The sequence below is a fragment of the Tiliqua scincoides genome, chromosome 3 (assembly GCF_035046505.1).
Source record: "Tiliqua scincoides isolate rTilSci1 chromosome 3, rTilSci1.hap2, whole genome shotgun sequence".
Taxonomy (NCBI): Eukaryota; Metazoa; Chordata; class Lepidosauria; order Squamata; family Scincidae; genus Tiliqua; species Tiliqua scincoides.
In genome coordinates this window covers 210,085,873-210,104,660 of record NC_089823.1, presented here as the reverse complement: position 1 = coordinate 210,104,660, position 18,788 = coordinate 210,085,873, and the positions used below count along the sequence as shown (strand labels likewise).

General features: G+C 42.5%; 1 protein-coding gene across 1 annotated transcript in view; it reads right to left on the bottom strand.

Annotated features, from left to right (window-relative positions):
• The window catches only part of PLS1 (plastin 1), a 39,811-nt gene that overhangs the window by 705 nt on the left and 20,318 nt on the right, over positions 1-18,788 (bottom strand). The window contains exons 9-14 of the mRNA XM_066619860.1: positions 15,690-15,885; positions 9,452-9,530; positions 7,894-8,008; positions 5,901-6,034; positions 4,217-4,340; positions 1,312-1,436 (exon numbers count right to left, since the gene is read on the bottom strand). Of these exons, the coding sequence (XP_066475957.1) occupies positions 1,312-1,436; positions 4,217-4,340; positions 5,901-6,034; positions 7,894-8,008; positions 9,452-9,530; positions 15,690-15,885 (773 nt within the window). The remainder of the gene's footprint in view (positions 1-1,311; positions 1,437-4,216; positions 4,341-5,900; positions 6,035-7,893; positions 8,009-9,451; positions 9,531-15,689; positions 15,886-18,788) is intronic.

The window sequence follows — 18,788 nt, the reverse complement described above, 5'->3', positions numbered from 1 at the left end:
AATAGGCTTCATTGAACATAATTGGGCTTATGTCTGAGTAGACCTACTTAGGATTGTGCTTTTAAGGTGGTGTGCAAGAGAGGCTAGGTGGACTTATGGTGCAAGCCTATGCATGCCTACTTAGAAGTAAGTTCCACTGTGTTCAATGAGGCTTTCTCCCAGGATAGTGTGTACAGGATTGCATCAATTACATTAATTTAATTACAGGGCCAGCTGCAGCTTTTGTGCTTTCTGAAGCAGCCCAATACTGCCATCTTCCCAGCTGCTGCTGCCATTGCTATGCTCCCACACCTCCCTTATCTTGCTCCTTCCTCCATGCAGGCTCTTTAAACAAAGCAGGAAATGTGGAATATACTGGGAGCACTCCCAGTGTGCTCCACATGTCCTGCTTTGTTTATCACACCCATGCAGAGGAAGGACTGAGGTAAGAGGGTTGGCTCTGTTAAAGACAGACTGGAAGGAGGCAACAGGCATCTCTTCATCACTCCCCCTCCATTCCACCACAAGGTATGAATGTTATCATCCACATCATGGATAAGCTGACCGTATTTGATTTGCCTCATAGGGTGCCAGGTGATGAACCCAGGACTAGTGGGACAAAGAAACAATAGGCTGTTCCCCCATGCTTACAAAATATAAAATCCAGCAGCTACTCAATTTGGTTTCCAGTGGCGCACCAACTTAGGTAAATCAGAGAACAGAAGTAAAGAGAAACATTGCAGTCTTTATATTTGCAAAACTGTAGATGAATTTTAAGTGGTACACTAGATATGTAGTCAATAAAAGACAGAATGGGTAATATAATACAGTGATTCATACCTTATGAAAAAATTACGTATACCCTAAACTGCTATTAGCACCAGGAAAGAGTTCCCATTGACACAAATAACCGATGCAGCACTACAGTATTAAAGTAAAGGGAGAGGATGGTAACTGGCAAAAGAGGAAGGAACAAGGTGAGTGGGTAGAGAAGAGGATCAATGTGGCTCTGTTTGCAGCAGGCTAGAGGGAGTTGCCAGCAGACTCAGAGTAAAGAGGCACCCTAAGACTGCTGCACCACCTGCCACTCCACTTGAGCCACACTGTTTATATCATGGATGGACCAGTCTTCAGTTGAGGATAGCACTTCATACATTTAAAAAGTGGGCTCTAGCTGGTCCACTAAAGCTTATACCACAATAAAATTGTTAATCTTTCTATTGCAGTCTTTTTGCTGCAATAGACTTGCTCTGGAAGAGACACATAAAACTAGTTATGCACAACTAGAGCCTCAGTGTTTATAAAGGAAGAATATATGCGACAAGAACTTACTTAGCATTATTCAACTTGTCTGCATGAGAGAGGTCTTCCCTCTTGACCATTTCTGGACGGATTGCTTTTGGTGCAATGGCATCTATTAAGTCTAATACCGGTAAACTAGTGCTAATGGATTTGTCCTGAAAGAAGAAGAGTTAAAAATGTTTCATCAATCATGAATGGGTTTTCTTTCTTAAGCATCAGTATTTTTGCCACAAACTGTCTTTTCTTTATACCTTCTTTCAGTGGGGTACCCTCAGTATGCTTTAGTTGCCACTCCATCAAGTGTACTTATAGTCATGAAATAACATAAAATCCAGATGTTCCAGTAAAGGTCAGCAGAATACCCCAGTGCTAAATTCTTTCTTTTACATGTTTGTAAACTGTCTTAATTAACCGTTTTCTGGAATCCCAGTATAATTGGAGCATGCTCCTGAGCTCTGCATTTTGTTCCTCTGATATTGAAATGCACTTCCTATCAGTCTTAAAATAGCAGGTGTGACTGCTGTAGTCATTTCTTTCCAACAGCTAAAGCAGATGGGCAGTTTAGTCCATGACGTCAAGTTAACAGCAGGAGGTACCCCAGAAGTGATTTAATTAGCTCTGTTCTTTGAGAATCTCAGCATGCTATTCTTACCAGACAGATTAAAGCTATGATTTCAGGTTTATCAAACTCCCCTTAGGCGTCACCATACACACTGTGCACTTAAAAAATCCCCAGATGCGTCTCAATAATTTGTTTTCCATAAAGTCCGTTTCTAATACTAATCATTTTGGATCATGTCTGTCCACTATTGGTCTACTGTCACCCTGTGTACCAGTGCTGTGAAGATCAATTTGTAAAATAGGAAAAGAACTATGGGCTCTTTGAAAAATATTGGGCTAAATGTTAATGAAATGTATATATGACATTTGCATGTTCACTGACAGGTCGTCAGGAGGCAGTAACAGGCCTGCTGAAATGTTTTCAGGCTGATTCTGGAAGATATTTTTAAGAACTGTACCCCTACTTGATTTACATGACAAAATAATTGAGATGAGATTACAAGAAGAGGGACCAAAAATCTGTAACTATGTTTATTGAACAGTGAATATTCTGGGGTCCAAAATTCTTTCTTTGTGGCATGACTTTGTGACACAGTGCATTCATCCCAGACATGTATGTAGCTGGACTCTGTATCTCCTTCCATGGCTACTTGAGATATCTTTGATGAATGTACAAACTAAAACTGTAAGCTGCAATCCAGCATACAGTTACTTGCACATAAACCATTCTAAAGTCAGTGGAATTGAAATACTTGTAATTGGTGGGTCCTTGGGGTGGGGTGTTGGCCACAGGAATGCTGGAGGCCCTGTGGAAGATGGGATTCATGGAGGCTGCAGATCCCTGGAGGGGAGAAAAGGGAAGATGAAGAATTGGGAGGGGGGATGCCCCAGAAGAACCATCCCTGGCTTGAAGAGAAGGGGGCAAGAGGGGAGCAGGTTTCACCACACCCATATCCTCCTCCTCAGGGCATCAAAGCAGTCTCCCTGTGCTGGTCTTGGAGGGGCCTAGCTCCCTGCCCTGCTTCTAGCCAACCCTGAGCAGAGCCTCAGCTTTCATTAGGGCAGGAGGTCTGGTCTAGAGAGTAGAGCCTCCATTAACCCGAAGATAACATCAGAAGGTCGCCAGTTCGAGGACACCGGCAGCTCCCTGAACGGCTGAGAATGGCAAGACCTTGAAACAGCTGACAACTGGGCTGAGTGATTCCATCCGCTCTTGGTGTGAGCAAGAAGCATCTTGGCTGCCCCCCATGTGAGAGATGGAGCTGGAAGTAAACATCCCCTTGAGGGATGTAAACCACCTATGTAAACCGCCTTGAATAAAGTCAGAGGAGTAATCCAATGACCAGAAAGGCGGTATAGAAATACCTAGTTGTTATTATCAGCTGTAGCTGTGGTTTTAAAGCCCCAGCTGCATTCTGTTCAAACTCCTGCCTTTGCCTCTGCCCTCCCATCCTCTTCACTTGGCATCCATGTTAGGAGGGTGCCAATTTCCATCATACAAAGCCATTGCATAGCACTGGCAGGATGGCCAATGTCAAACAAGGATTAAAAGGTGTAGTGTGCTTGGTTCTATTTTTGCTTTTACTGGAGTTTGGCTGCTGTATAACAATGATAATTAACCTGATAATAAGCAATTCCTAATTTTGTTCTGTCCTATTCAGTATCCTATTCAGTCTTATTCAGTATCTTTTAAATATTTTATAGGCATTTTAAATATGTTTATGAAGCGGAAACTGGCTTTACAGCACAATCCTATGCATAATTACTCAGAAGTCAGTTCCACCGAGTTCAGTGGGGCTTACTGTCAGGTAAGCATGCACAGGACTGCAGCCTTGATCTGCTGTGGTTTAATTTTAACCATCCTCTGTGTCCACTGCGGTAGAAGCGCCAAACAGATTTCAGTCCTTTTCCTAAGGTGTGCTCCCTCTGCTGGTTTTAAATTTATGTAACGTCTTATTACAAATCGCCAACAAAACTTCACTTCTGCTCCAAAACGAGACACACTTTTCATATGGTCCTAACCCAAGCCATTCTGAGAGGTTACTGGATTGCTTCTTAAAATTTCCTGTCATGTGTGAAAAGTCTGTTTCCATAAACATTTTTTTCTTGCTATTTATACAGAAAAATGCAGCTAAAAGTTCAAGAGTTCATTAAAAACAGTCTTGCAAATTAGCTGGTGTACACATTGCCATACATTCTTTTCTAATCCAGATATGGTAATCTGATTTTAAGAATATGTATAATCTCAAAGATATTCTGCAGCCATTTATTGGAAAGTTAAGAAATGATTAAATGTTAAACTTTGGCTATATATTAATTCCCATGAAAAATTATCTAATTCATACTTTCTTGGAATACGTAGTCTCTTCATTACCTTGAAACTAGTTATTGAGGTGGTCTTATTTGCATTTGCAAGAGTTTGATTCACCCATTTAATAATAATTTCATCATTTACTTTCTCCCCTTCTCCAAGGTCAGATAGTACATTCAGAGTATACCTGTAATAGAAAGGACACCGTATATGCATGTTGAAAGGAAATACACAATGCTCTCCCAGAGTTACATCTCAGAGTTAAAAGATTATACAATACATTTTTTCAGAAAAAGAAACCTGTACAAGATGTGGATGCACCTGGAACAAGAGAAAGAGGAGACACAACCTACATAGCTAGCATGAAAATAAGCCACAACGTTTTGACTAGGTAACACTGCAGCAAATGCAGCACAGTGACTTGAGCAAGGTAAACCAAGCCAAGTACCATTAAACCCAAGAACTAAGCAGCAGACCAGAGAGGAAAGAGTGACGTCAGAGAGAGGCCAATGCAGGTCATTCACTCTTGCTGTTAGCCAGGAGCCTGGCTAAAGAAATCTGCCTTGGGGTCTAATGAATGTAAGTACACTTGGAGCCTGTTTATCCACAGATTTTATATCCCCTGGACCCACACTGGACCAGACTCCGCCCCACCTGAACCCTCCAAAGGGGACCAGAGCACAGCTCCAGTTCCTCCAGAGGGCTTTCTGAAGCCTGCAGAGGCTGCATGCATCCACCTGTGGCCTCTGCGGGCTTCAAAATGACTAGTAGATCCGAAAAAGCGCAACTTCCAGAAACCAGAAGTGACATGTTTATGCCTTTTAAGGCATTCTGAGGCCCAAGGGCCTAGGAGAGGAGGGGAAAGGGGGTAATTTGAACCCGGGCCCAGGGTCAAAAGGGGGGCCCAGTAGCCAAAGGTGGGGGCCCAGAAATTTCCTGGGAACTTACGTTTTCCTATCAACAGACTTGTTGCCTGCACAGGATGCTAGGGACATTACCATGACTGGGGATGCTTGGGACACTACTGATGCCACATGGGTGGGTAGACCTGGGCTCCAAAGACTTTTCCAGCTGTCTCTACCCCCTCTCCATCCTTTTTCACTCCTCCCTGCCCCTATTCTGTTTGCCCATCACCACCCTCCCCCGCTCTGTTTCATCCCTCCCCCTTTGCAAAGGGGCCCAAAATAAAATTTGTACCCCCTGATAAAATTCCTCTCAGAGGCCCTGCTAGGGAAGTGCAGTTTCCGATCCCAAGGCAGATACCAAGGCCCCACCTATATTGATACTTTCTTCCCCAATAAAAGCAGCTTGGGGGGGGGGGGTAGTTTGGAGCAGATAAGCAGCCAGGGAATGGGAAATGGGGTTTAACCCTTTTCCTACTTGCAGCTTCTCTGCTCCACGCACCCAAAATATTTTTTCATACATTTAGTTAAAAATATATGGTGGCTCATGATTGTAGATTCCTTACAGTATCATGGGTGCCCATTCCCACCCTCTACTAAACCAAGCAGGCTGTATTTATTCTTTAAACTACATTTAGAACCTCCTAATCTCACCATTTTAGGAACATAAGAATAGCCCTTCTGAACCTGGCCATTTAGGAAAAGGGCAAGTTGCTAAACTATATGATTTTTCTGGTGGACAAAAAACTGAAATAATTACCTGATTTTTTTTAATACAGTCTGGTTGCAAATAAATGAACAACATGTATAAAATTCATGTATCATGAACTGTGACAAATCCTTACCTTCTCATTAACTGCCACACCAGTGCCAGGGTTAATGTTGGGTTGCCTTCATTGAGGTCTTGTCCACCAATACCAACCAAGGAGAATCTGGCCTTTGCCTTCCCCAGTTCTACTGCATAGTTGCAATTTTCAATCTAAAAGTGGTTTGTTTATAGAAATGACAAATATTCAAGTTCATAAATTACATGTATTTGGAACTATCATTCATTAAAATGAGGTTTTGACAGAGAAAACCAGCCACAACATGAGCTCAGGGGCATCCTATCTCAATAAATCAGTATGCTCAATACAAAAAGTGAAAATGTATTAGTGTAAATGATGACCCAAAGAAGAACCTTTATTTGAATGCTTCTTTCAGTTAGGGTCAAACCAGACATGGCCTTAAATACAACATTGGAACGACAGGCATGCCCCAGTATCTGCAGGGGTTCCATTTTAGAACCACCTGTGTTTAACTGAGACCACGGATAACAGCAAACACCCCGCCCACTCCTCTGAAAGGTCTTCTGAGCCCAGGAGAGGCTGCACACATCTGTCTGCAACCACTGCTAGGTTCAGGCTGAGTCTTACAGTTAAAAAAAAAAAGTCACTTGGTTTTTTTTTTCCATAAAACCAGAAGGGACATTCTTAATTCCTTATAAGGCCTTAGGAGGCCCGGGGAAGCCACTTAGGGCTTTCCCAGGCATCCTAATGCCTTATAAGGCATTTAAAATGTCACTTTTGGTTTTTTTGTAAAATCAGAAGTGACTTTTTTTTGCCTGTAAGTCTCAGTCTGAGCCCAGTAGAGGCCATGGATGGATGTGCATGGCCTCTGCTGAGCTCAGAAACTCCCGTCCCCTCCGAGCTCCCTTCACCTCCGGAGGGGGTGCGGGGACTGCAGGGGGGGCTGTGGACCTGATCTATAGGTAAGTGAATCTGCGGATACGGGATCCACAAATACAGTTTCTGTACTATAGAATACTTTCTTCGTTAAACAAAACATGGGGACAGTTTGAAACAGGCCAAAACCATGGTGGGGGTTTCTTCATGGAATCTGCCATAGATTCACTGATTTTCTTGTTCTTAGGCTCCCTTTTGATGTACCTTACCTGTGAATGGACACTTGTTTTCTACATAATGCATATGCGTGACTTGACCTGTAGCCTGGCTCACTTTTCTTGAGTGATCTCTTCTGCATACGTTTTGATTTCTCTGCCATTTAGTCACCAAATATCCTTGGGATTAGTTTCAGTGTCAGAGTTCAGGCAACTGTTTTCTAAAATGCCCTCTAAATGTTTAATTTCTTAAGAAGTTGCTGCACAGTTTGTGTTATTATACATGCAGTAATATACCTGAGTTACCTGCACCTTTAGTTCTTGCTTCGTGCTTGTGACACCGTTGTGTTTTAATTCTTAGGTTGATCCATGCTAGCCTGGTAACATATCTGGATGGATTACTTGTAGGCACATGCACTACCTTAGGTAAATACCACATTTTCTGTGGATTCCACCCACCCTGACCCCAAGTTTCATCCCCTGATTCAGTGTGCTCTGATCCCCTGACTGCTTTGCTCAGCAATGGCCTCACTACAGGGAGCGGTGGGTATGAACTGCACAGGGTGTCACCATTGGGGGGGTGACACCACACTGCCCAAGTCTCCATTCGGTGACCTTCGGCCACCTCACACTCTTGGTGATGATTGTATTTTCGTAGCTTGCCAGTGAGAACACAAAGTGACCGGGCCCAGAGTGAGCCAAAGATCACCAAGTAGAGGCAGTCTGGAGGCGGGCTTTTTGCATTAAAAGCAATGTGATAGTGCAGAAGGTTAGAGATGACACAATTACATCATTACATTACCCCTGAATGTCTAGAATGCCAAGCTCCTCCAGGTAAGTACCGCACTGGGTGCCACCCTCAGGACTCTGTTGCTTGGTCCAGAAGAACCATTATTTAGAACCATTATAAAGAACTATTATTTTGTATTTAAAATCTGATTAACTGATGACTGACTAACCTTTTTCATGTTACCCCCAAGTGCAGGATATGGTGGTTTGTTGACGTGGTTCCATTGTACTGGTACACGGATCATTTCATACAGCTGAAAAATTACTAAAGCATCAGAAAGGTCACTGTGCAAGTAGAGAGGAAAAAAGGGAGGAAAAGTCTTGATATTACAAAACTATATGAACACTGCAGGCAGTAATGAATCTCAAGAATTTCTCCAAGTTTCCCCAAGACTACAAACCTATTATAAACACTTACCTGGGAGTAATATCCTCTAAAATAAATAGGGGGTTTCTTCTGAATAGCCATGCTCTAGATAATGCTCAAATTGGCCTTCCCCACCCCCCTTACCAAATTCTTTAGTATCACTCTCATTGGATTAAAAATTGATGACTGATCTCAGGTACTGTGTTATCATTCACCCATAAAAGAGTGCAGTATGCTGGTCTTTCCTATGGGTTATAGAACATGTACTACAATTTTTTGTTGAAGTGCGATGGTGCCAGCTCTAGTTGACCAGGCGGCACAATTCAAGCTATGCTAGAAGGAACAGTCTGGTCAAGGTTCTCGTGCTTCTTTCAGCCTATACAAATTGTTGGCAGTATTGCTGTGGTTCCTTGGGTACACTATGGTGCAAACCACATGTACAGATATCCATGCGGTAATGGGTATTTCCCACAGAATAAGTTCACATTAGGAAGTAATACTCATACGGGTCTCCTTATCCTGTGGGTTATATGCCATGGAACATCAAAGTATGTCTTTGCCACTCATCAGCCTTCAAATCCATGAGTTTGGATCTTCGGCTCTCTAACCCACCATATCTCCAACACTCTAGCCCAGCACTTTCCTCTCCTCCACACTTACTCTTACTCCACACTTACTCTTACTCCACACACACTTACTCCACACTTACTCTTTTCCCCTCTTGCTTTTCCAAGCCCGGAAGTGAAAGGAACAGAACCCAACACATCACCAGGAAAGGGAGACAACATTTGGTATACCACCTCAGGTTCCAGGACATCCCAGTCTGTGGATCCTGTTTAGCAGCCAAAAACCAGCACTGGATCCATAACACTTGTTGGCTAAATGACTGACAGGATACTGCACAAGTGGCTGGGGAACAGGGACAGATGCAAACTGAGCTATTGGTGGGGGGGGTCCCCCAATTCTAGGGCTAGCCCAAACATTCAGGTCTGGTCCTAAGGCAGAGATTCTCAAACTTTGGCACTGTGATGTCTCAGCCTGAGAATCTCTGCCTTTGCCCCTTTAAGGGGCTGGGAGGGGGAAATGCAGCAACATGATCCCCAAGATCGTGCTGCTGCTAAGGGCACCTGGGGCTCTCTTTTACTTACAGGAAGGAGCAGCAACCTCCCAGAGGCTTCCGCGGGGCTCCCCACACCCCAGAGGCTGCTGCAACTCCAGGAGAGTTTCAGAACTGCAGGTCAAAGGATACCATTTGAAACCTTACTGCAGTCAATGAATGTTTTCCTGAAAATATTAATGAGTGAGGATTGTACCATATGTTAATTCATGACCCAAGTGAGTCAAGAAGGTGAACTTGTTACCTGTATAAATGGTTAATGTAAGGGTTCACACCCAAGGAATTCATCCAGTTTCGGAATGTCCTCTCTTCCTTGCTTTCTCCTATAGCAAAGGTATGGAATTAATCAGAAAACACATTTCACATTGAATACATGCAACTACTGTGGAAAGACTTCTCTAGTGTAAAATTAACTTGGTTTTTACTGTAACATTGTGTTGTGTGTCAATTTTTGTAAGCTGCCTTGAGCATTATTGTAACAATGGAAATGCAATATATAAATATTTATAATAAATTATCTTTTTTTCCTGATGAGTAATTTCTCCTATCAGGTTGTTACACCATACAAAAGCCTAGGTTGCTGGGCAAATGGAATAGGTATCACAAAGTAGAACAGATGTTTCCTTTTTCTACCAAAAATGTAATTCCACAACCAAGAAATGTTACTACTTAAAACAGTTTCACAGAGGTATAAATGGAAAATTAAAAGAATAAAACAAAACTAAAAGTCCTTACTGTTTTCATATGCTAATAGTTCACCAAGAAAACTCAGGGCATTTTTTTTTTCTTAACAAGAATCATGTGTTCAGTTTGACTGAAGGGGTTAAATTATCCAGGGCAATAAGCTTTGTGATGAGTGGGTATTTGAGGCAAGAAGCAAATTCATACCAACTTGGTATGATTCTCCCTTCTGGGCTGATCTGACCATATTACAGATGTAAACTAGAGGTGAAAGTCACTTAATCCACAAAAGCTGACCTTGGAAAACTAGCCAGTTACGTTGTGGATTAGATGAAGTACTGTACTGTCTGATTTCCATGGTAACAAGCTGTCCTTATTGTCTTAATCAAAAATATCTAATGGCACCTCATCAGTGTCGCTATCTACATTATGGGAGAAGAATTATCAGTCTGATCTATTCTTCTAAGCAGTGCAGTAACTTTATCCTATTACTCTGACCCCCTCTCTCATTCATGCTGGTTACAATATAATATTTGGTCTATATACCAAATATTATCATACGCAATAATAGATACATTTCATTTTTATATGGAAGACATAGCAAATTAAGCCAGTTATATGTAAATATGTATAATTTGTGGTGCAATCTTGAAATGGCATTGAGACGGCACGACCATCCACGCATTGAGTGTTGCAAACATGCTGTAAGGCTCATTTGCATCTACTTGGGAGCCAGCTGGGCCAGCGCAAAGGCCAGCACCAGCCCAGCTGCAACAGATTCCATCCCTGTGTCAACTGGCACATGTAAGTTCACGCCAGGCAGCATGCAGGCATGGAGAGGATGGCAGGGGCAGTCTGGAGGAGGGGAGCTGCTTTTTGGGTAGGGAGAGCAGTACATGGGGAGGATAGAGCCCTGGAAGGCAGAGGGATCGGCAGTAGCAGTGCATACCACGTCCTAAACCCCCTCCCAGCCTGCCCGGTGTTACACCTGGCATCTCAGATCTGTACCAGCTTAGTTAGCATGAATTGGAGAAGCCCCATGGGGTGGCTGAGGCTTTACTCAGGGTAAGGGGAAATATATCTCCTTAACCCAAGGGGACTTCCAGCCAGCTCCAAACTGCATTGGATACTGCAAAGGCCATGTGGTCTGGTTGTTCCAGTGTAGCTTAGGATTGGGCTGATAATGTTTTAGATTTCTCTAACCCAATGTTATCACCTACTAGTGCTTATTATTAATTATCACCATGCCTATTTTATATACATTAAACCCATCACAAGGCTAGGTCACCTGCCATCTGATACTCCTTTTTCCAGTTTTTATTTTTTCTCTATACTCATGATAGTCTCAGACTTCCTTATTGTTTTAACCTTCCGGGAAAGCTTACAAGAGAAAGCACAGATGATAAAAGGAAATATTCAGCAACTTCACTCACACTAAGAATTCAAAGCTGCATGCTGAGCAATGCCAGAAGAATCCACTCTAGACAAATAGAAGCAATAGCGTGCAAGTTGAAAGGATGCACTTCTGGCTAAAAGGAACTGAGAAACTAAAAATAACACACTATATTTAATATGCCACTCTAAACAAAATTCTTTGTTGTAAGGCAGATAGAATTCTTCAGCTTTTCAGACAGCTGAAAACTGGCCAGCTTTCATCTCCCCACACACCCCCTGCCAACAATTCCTTTTCATTGTTCATAATATACCTTCTGGGAACATTTGCTGCATTTTCTATGACTGGAGGGACCAATCACAGAAATTGGGCCATGTATATAAAAAAGGGTATGAACTCGTATAGCACTTCTGTGACCACTATATTATGCAGAGAGTCAAAGCCAGCGGAGAGAGAGAAGTAGATAATTATTATAGTGTTCCTCTTTCTTGCAGAATACTGGGTACAATTTATAGAGCAAGTTTTTTCTCTGTGACTTTAACAGCCCACAAAAATAATTTCAGCTATCAAAATGTTAATCCATAATACAGGTCCAGCCTATTTATACATGGATTTGACTCAACATGAATGGCCCCTGCAAATGAGAAAGAATGTGCTGATCCCTGGAGAAGGGGAAAAATGCATCCCTTTAAAAGCAGTTTTAAAAACTGAACAGTCCTTTAACAATAGCCTCCTTAATGAGAGAGAGAGAGAGAGAGAGAGAGAGAGAGAGAGAGAGAGAGGGCAGCAAGCTAACAATCCATCAATCCTTCTCTCTCTTTCGGACCCCTCCCTTCCCCCAGCACATGAAAGAAAGGTGATCATGTTGCATTGGTGAAGGGAGGGGCTGAGTGAAATGCTGATGGATTGTCTTCTTAATGACTCTTATCTTAGAGTCAAAAGGTCAGCAAGGCTGTTTTTCAATCACTGCAGCAAAGAAACTTTGTTTTTTAAATTGATTTGCTATAGTGCATTTTTTTAAAATCCGTGCTTGGAATCCGTGCTTGGAACGGAACCCACACGAATAATTAGTCTCAACCTGTAACACATTGCATCCTGGAAAAATAAAAATTCCCAGGAATCATCAAACATAACTGTCTCTGTAATAGTTTATTAATAGCCTAACACTGCAATGCTAACTTCTTCCTTGGCCAGCGCAGCAGCCACTACACTGGCCCAAAGTGTCACAAATGTGGCGTAAAGCATGTTCATGACACCCTGGGAGTAAGCAGTACCAGCAGAACAGCCTGTGCCGCCCCACCAATGCTGAATCCCAACATCTGGCCAAACAGCACAAGTAAGGTTGTGCTGACCAGCCCAGGGGTGTGGGGAGGGTGATGAGAAGGGGAGGGTGATGAGAAGGATGGGGAGGGTGGAATAAGGGGTGGATCAGGTTCAGGAGGGGTAGGATTGGTGGAGCAGGCCTCCATCATATCCTAACCTCTCCCAGCACACCCAGCATTACAACAGGCTTCCTAGATGGCGCAGATCACAGAAGCCCCATAGAGACGGCTGGGAAAACCTCCAGCTGCCTCCTAACCTGCACTGGATATAGCGCAGGCCATGTAGCCCTGCTGTTCCAGCGCAGCTTAGGATTGGACTGCCTATTAGTTTAATAACCAGTGGAACTTTGTATCCATGGAATTTCACATTATCTCAGTTGGTCACTTAAATAAACAACAAAGGAGATGTTACTGTAGATCAGTGATTTTCAATGTTTTTTGTCTCACAGATGACAAGGTACTAAAATGGTCAAGGCACACCATCAGTTTTTTTTACAATTGACAAGGCACACCATGCTATTGGTGGGGGGATCACATCTCCATTGGCCCTACTAACAAATGACTCTCCCCCAAACTCTCACAGCACACCCACAGACAATTCACAGCACACCAGTGTGCTATGGCACAGTGGTTGAAAATGGCTGCTGTAGATTCTCCCATGTCCTGGAGGGTCGCAACACTTATATAGGATATTGGACTGTCCAAAGAACACTAAAATGAGTATTATTTTTTAAAGTAGAAATCAAGTTGTTCAAGAGAAGAGGCACTGCACAGTTCCACAAAATTAAAGTGTTTCTTCTTATAGAGGCTCACAGTAATAAAATCAGACAGCCGGCAAGACTGTGTTGACCATCTCTCAGTCCACATCTCCTTATGTACACATGGCCACAAGCAGAAGTCAATATAGCATTTATACAGGGCTCTTTTAATGAATCCATGTTGTTTAAAATTCTTTCCTCAGTTATAACGGCATATTAAAAAAAGATAATACTGCATGTGCCAATGAAGAAAGGCAATTTGGAAGAAAGTGGTTAAAGTAATAAAGGAATAAAAAAACAAGTCTCAGGATAAACACATTAAGAATTAAAGAAAAATACTAAATACAGTACCTACATTAGGAGGGGTCAAATCTGCATTTTATGAAGGAAAATAGGAAAATATAAATTGTCAGATTATGACAGTTCACCTACAACTATCAAGAAATAAATGAGTTAACTATCCATAAAATACTGGATGAACTACTAGTGCATAATGCAAGCATAAGGACCAAACTAGAGAACACATGAGATCTATGATCACATTTCAACCCCCTTCGTGGCAGGAGGACTGGGGGGGAGTAGTAATCGGGGAGGGCAATGCTGACACCAGATATTCATGGCCATGAAAGAAAAGCCCTTCTCTGGATCTCCAATGGCAGCCCACTTGTCCCCTGATGGCGTACATAATTGTGCACTGTCATTGATACTAAGGGTTCAAGGATAGACCTGGCCAGTAGGTCCCCTGCTGAGGGGGGCCCAACTTGGTTGATCTCCTGTGACCCCTGGGAGACCCCTGAAGAGCTTCTGTTTAACCCTTTCCTCCCATGTTATTTTCCTGATCAAAATGGCCCCTGCAAGCTCCTTCATGGTGTAAAGCCTGGAAAAAATAGCAACTTTACAATGGTGATTTAGAGCAATAAAATGGGGAAAAACAGCCCTCCCCCAGCACCGATTCACCCATTTCAATAGCTTTCACCAAGGGTGCTACAACAGTTACTTTGAACTTAAAGTTACCAGTAAACAAAACATGGGAGATTGATCATATGTCTCTCAGCATCTTGCCTACTCTAATGCTGAGGCCGAACAAAATGCTAAGGGTCATGTTGCAGCCAAAATAAATTTATTTAAATGGTGAAATCTGTGGAAGCATAAATACTGCTTAAAGGGGTGCATAGATAATGTGTCTACTATTCTGTATCTGGCTCTGTATCTTTGTTTTGTATAGGGGCACAGGGACAGAAGAAACATAACTCAGTAACTGCAAACAGCACTGAATTGCTTCATATTATTCTTGAGTGCTAGCCAATGCAAAGTGCTGAATGGCCAGGCACTATATCTTTATTGACAGAAAAGTTCTTTTCCAAAAGTACAAAAGAATAATAATACTTAAGATTTATATAGTTCTTACTGTATGTGCAAAACACGTCATGTGAATTATCTTGATTTTACTTGTATCAAAATCAAGGTTAGTGAGGTTAGTAAGCATTCTTATTCCCATGGGGGAAACTAAGGCAAGAAGGGAGCAGACTAACACATTGGTAGTATATTTAGAACAAGCAAAATACTTCACACAATGTATAATTAACAAATGGAATTTGCTGCCATATGATGTGGGGTTGGCCACTGCTTAGATAGCTTCAAAGGCCACTGCTTAGATAAACCCATGGAGGTAGCTCTATCAGTGAATATTACCCATAATAGTTAAATGGACCCTCTGTGTTCAAAAGCAGTGCTCTTCTGAATAGCAACTGATGAGAGACAAATAGAAGGGATAGGCTTCCTGCTCATGGGCTTCCCAGACGAACATGGTTGGCCATGGTCAGACTGGGTGGAGCAGATGAACCCTTGTTTGATCCAACAGGGCTCTTATGCTAGTTTTTATGTAATAAAATATGTAGTATTTTATGTAATAAAAACTATAGAAGTAGACAACAGGTAACTTTAATTCTCTGTGGAAGTATTCTGGAAGTGTATACTCAATTCTGGAAGTGAATAACTCAATATGGTTTGGTTTCTTATTATGCAGGACTCTGACAAACTACCCTTTTGGAAACAGAAACACCATGGTCCTAAGGCTGCAATCCTACACACACATACCTGGGAGTAAGTCCCATTGAACTTAATAGATCTTACTTCTGATGTATAGGATGTATACATCAGAAGATGTATAGATGTATAGGATTGCATTCTAAGTGAAGTGTCCTTTCTGAAATGTGAGAGTTTAAAGTACTAGGGATAGTTCCGTGGTATATATATTCAGCAAAGTCTATTTGGATTTGTGAAGCCCATTCTTTAATGTCACCTTCTGTGCATGTTGGAGCAGCTCACCTTCTAGTAAATTGAGATCATAAGAAGAGCTTTCAGGCTTGTGCAGGGCAGGGTACGTGTTGAAGAGATTTGCAACAAAGGCCATGTTAAGTTTAGGGTTGCCCGCAACCACATCAGCTGGAGTCACAAACTGTTTGCAGCCCAGCTTCTCTGCTTGCTGAAGCATATATTCAGCCCTTTTTAGATCATTTTGCTCCTAGAAAGAAAAAAATACCAAGTCAGTCACAGTCTTTGAAGAAAAAAATAACTTTGTGTGATACCATAGTCTTTCGATACTGAAGATTGCCAACACATTGATTTGCATTTCTAAATTCATGACTTTGCTGCAAATTGTGATTAGCAATAAAATATAATTCAAAATCCAGGTGCAAATTCCAGGTTCCTTGGAAAGAATATTTTATTTGGGAATCTTTTGCAGGGTTACACATACAGCATTAGTGCCACTGTGTCCTGGACAACTGTGTCCCAGAATTGCACATTTGTTCCATTCTTTTTGCATCCCAGATATTTGTGTCCCAATATGCAGGGCTTTTTTTGTAATGGAACACACCGGAACGGCATTCCGGCACCTTTTTTCCTCCTCCTCTCTGCCCCCACCTTTTTTCCCCCCTGCCTGCACTGCCCCACCCCCTTTTTTCCCTCATCCTTGCCCCCACCTTTTTTCCCCTCCCTGCACCACCCTGCTCCGCACTGCTGGCTAAGGAGGGATTCGAACCTCCAACCTTGTGCTCCACAGCCCAGCACTCTCTCCATTGGGCTATAGGAAAGCCTATTGTTAAAGTGTTCAGAACTAATATATAAGGTCTTCAGCCCAGCTGGTGGCTATCAGTGCCTCAAGTATTAGTTCCAAACACTTTGAGCCTAAGAGCTCTGGTGGCTCAATGGCTAAACTGCAGGTCTGTGCAGCCAGAGGCTTGGGGTTCAAATCCCTATGAGGAATAATTTTTTTTAGGTGGGAAGGTGCTCCATGGCTGCAAAATATAAATATTGGTTGCTAGTTGCCAAAAAGGGGGGCCAGTTGAGGCTGCAAAACTCCTCAAAGTTCAGTCCCAGGCAGGCTCTTTTTTGAACTTTTTTTTTTTTAAAGTCCCAGGTAGGACTTAACCCACAGCCTCCAGCAGGGGGCTCACTCCAGCAGCTTAACTGTGGGTTAAGTCCTAATTGGAACTTTAAAAAAAAAAAAAGGTCAAAAAAGAGCCTGCCTGGGACTGAACTTTGAGGAGTTTTGAGCCTCAACTGCCCCCCCTTTTGGCAACTAGCAACCAACCTTTATATTTTGCAGCCATGGAGCACCTTCCCACCTAAAAAAAATTATTCCTCATAGGGATTTGAACCCCAAGCCTCTGGCTCCACAGACCTGCAGTTTAGCCATTGAGCCACCAGAGCTCTTAGACTCAAAGTGTTTGGAACCAACACTTGAGGCACTGATAGCCACCAGCTGGGCTCAAGACCTTATATTTTTGTTCTGAACACTTTAACTACTGTATAGGCTTTCCTATAGCCCAATGGAGAGAGTTTCCTATAGCCCAATGGAGCACCTCCCCACCTAAAAAAAATGGGGTGTTTCACTCCAGCTGTGGCAGGAGTGCTTTTGCTATCAGGGAGCTCACATGGGATGGACATGTGTGTGTGTGTGTGTGTGTGTGCATGTATAAAAAATGGTTTAAAAATAAATAAATAAATAAAAAGTTGTGAGTTCCTGCACCAATTTTTTTTTACAAAAAAAGCACTGCCAATATGTATTTATATTAGATATACTTTTTATTTTTTAATTGCAAAGATAGGGTTAGGGTACAAGGCTTAGTATATATAACATGGAGTTTGTTGCCCAGTTATAAAAGGGATGAAAATAACCACGACGCAAAAACACAAATGTCCAGGGACACCAATGACTGGGATGCATTTGACTAGGGCACAATTGTCTAGGACAGGGGTCTCCAAAGTTTTTGGCAGGAGGGCCACATCATTTCTCTGTGTCGGTGGCAGGGGAAAAAAAGAATTAATTTACATTTAAAATTTGAATAAATTTACATAAGTTTACATAAATGAATATATTAAAGATGAACTTATATGAATGACTGAAGGTCTTGCAATCGCTCAAGGCCTATAAAAGGCCTTGCACAAAGCAAGGCTGGCCTTTCATTTGCTGCCGCTACTGCATCACAGATGTGAAACAGCAAGCAGTGGAGGGAGTCCTCATCCCACAGCTCACGCGAGAGGTCAAACAGTTGCCCTCACACTGAAAACAGTTGCGCCAGGCCAGGGCGGGCTCCAACAAATCTCCAGAGGGCCAGAGGCTCATTGGAGACTGGGGACTCCTTGAGGGCCGAATTGGGAGTCCTTGAGGGCCGCAAGTGGCATCAGGACCGGACTTTGGGCACCCCTGGTCTAGGACATAAATTCCCTAGTACCTACATATACAATGTCTTTGGGTGTACAGTTACCTGCATAGGGATAATGCCAACAGCTTAGTGAATGCATATAAGCCAGGGCTGAGTTCTACTAACAAGATCCTTCTTTTGTGCCCTCCATCCACAACCTCTTTTGAATAAAGCTTGTGGAGTTTTCCATCTAAAACATTAAGAGACAGCTGAGAGAGAATCTAAGTCAGTGATTCTCAAACTTTTTGGTCTTCCGAGCCCATTACACTCCTGAACAGAGACTTGGGAAGCCTTGCTAGTGCATGTGCAAAGTCTCGGGAAGCCCCAGAGTGCCAGCACATGCGTGGAATAATGCAGCGCCATGCAGATGTCAATCACCTATGTGGTGTGCTCATGGAGCACCACATTTATGCTGTGTGCTCTTGGAGCCCCTGAAGGAGTCTCAGGGAGCCTCAGGGCTCCTAGAACAGCATTTCTCAAAGTGTGCTCCTAAGAGAAAACAGAATCCAGTTATCCAAACACCACTACTCCCAACATCACTATTTAGTGAGCAGCATGTATACAAACCATTGAAAAAGGAAGCACTTTTTTAGTGTGTGCATCCCTAGGCAACTTTTTTTTTTTAATTAAAATTTGTAATGTATCCACTGTCTCTTTTGCTTCATCTTCCACTGAACATAAGGATAGCAATTCTTTTGCGCTCATAAAAGTCTATTCA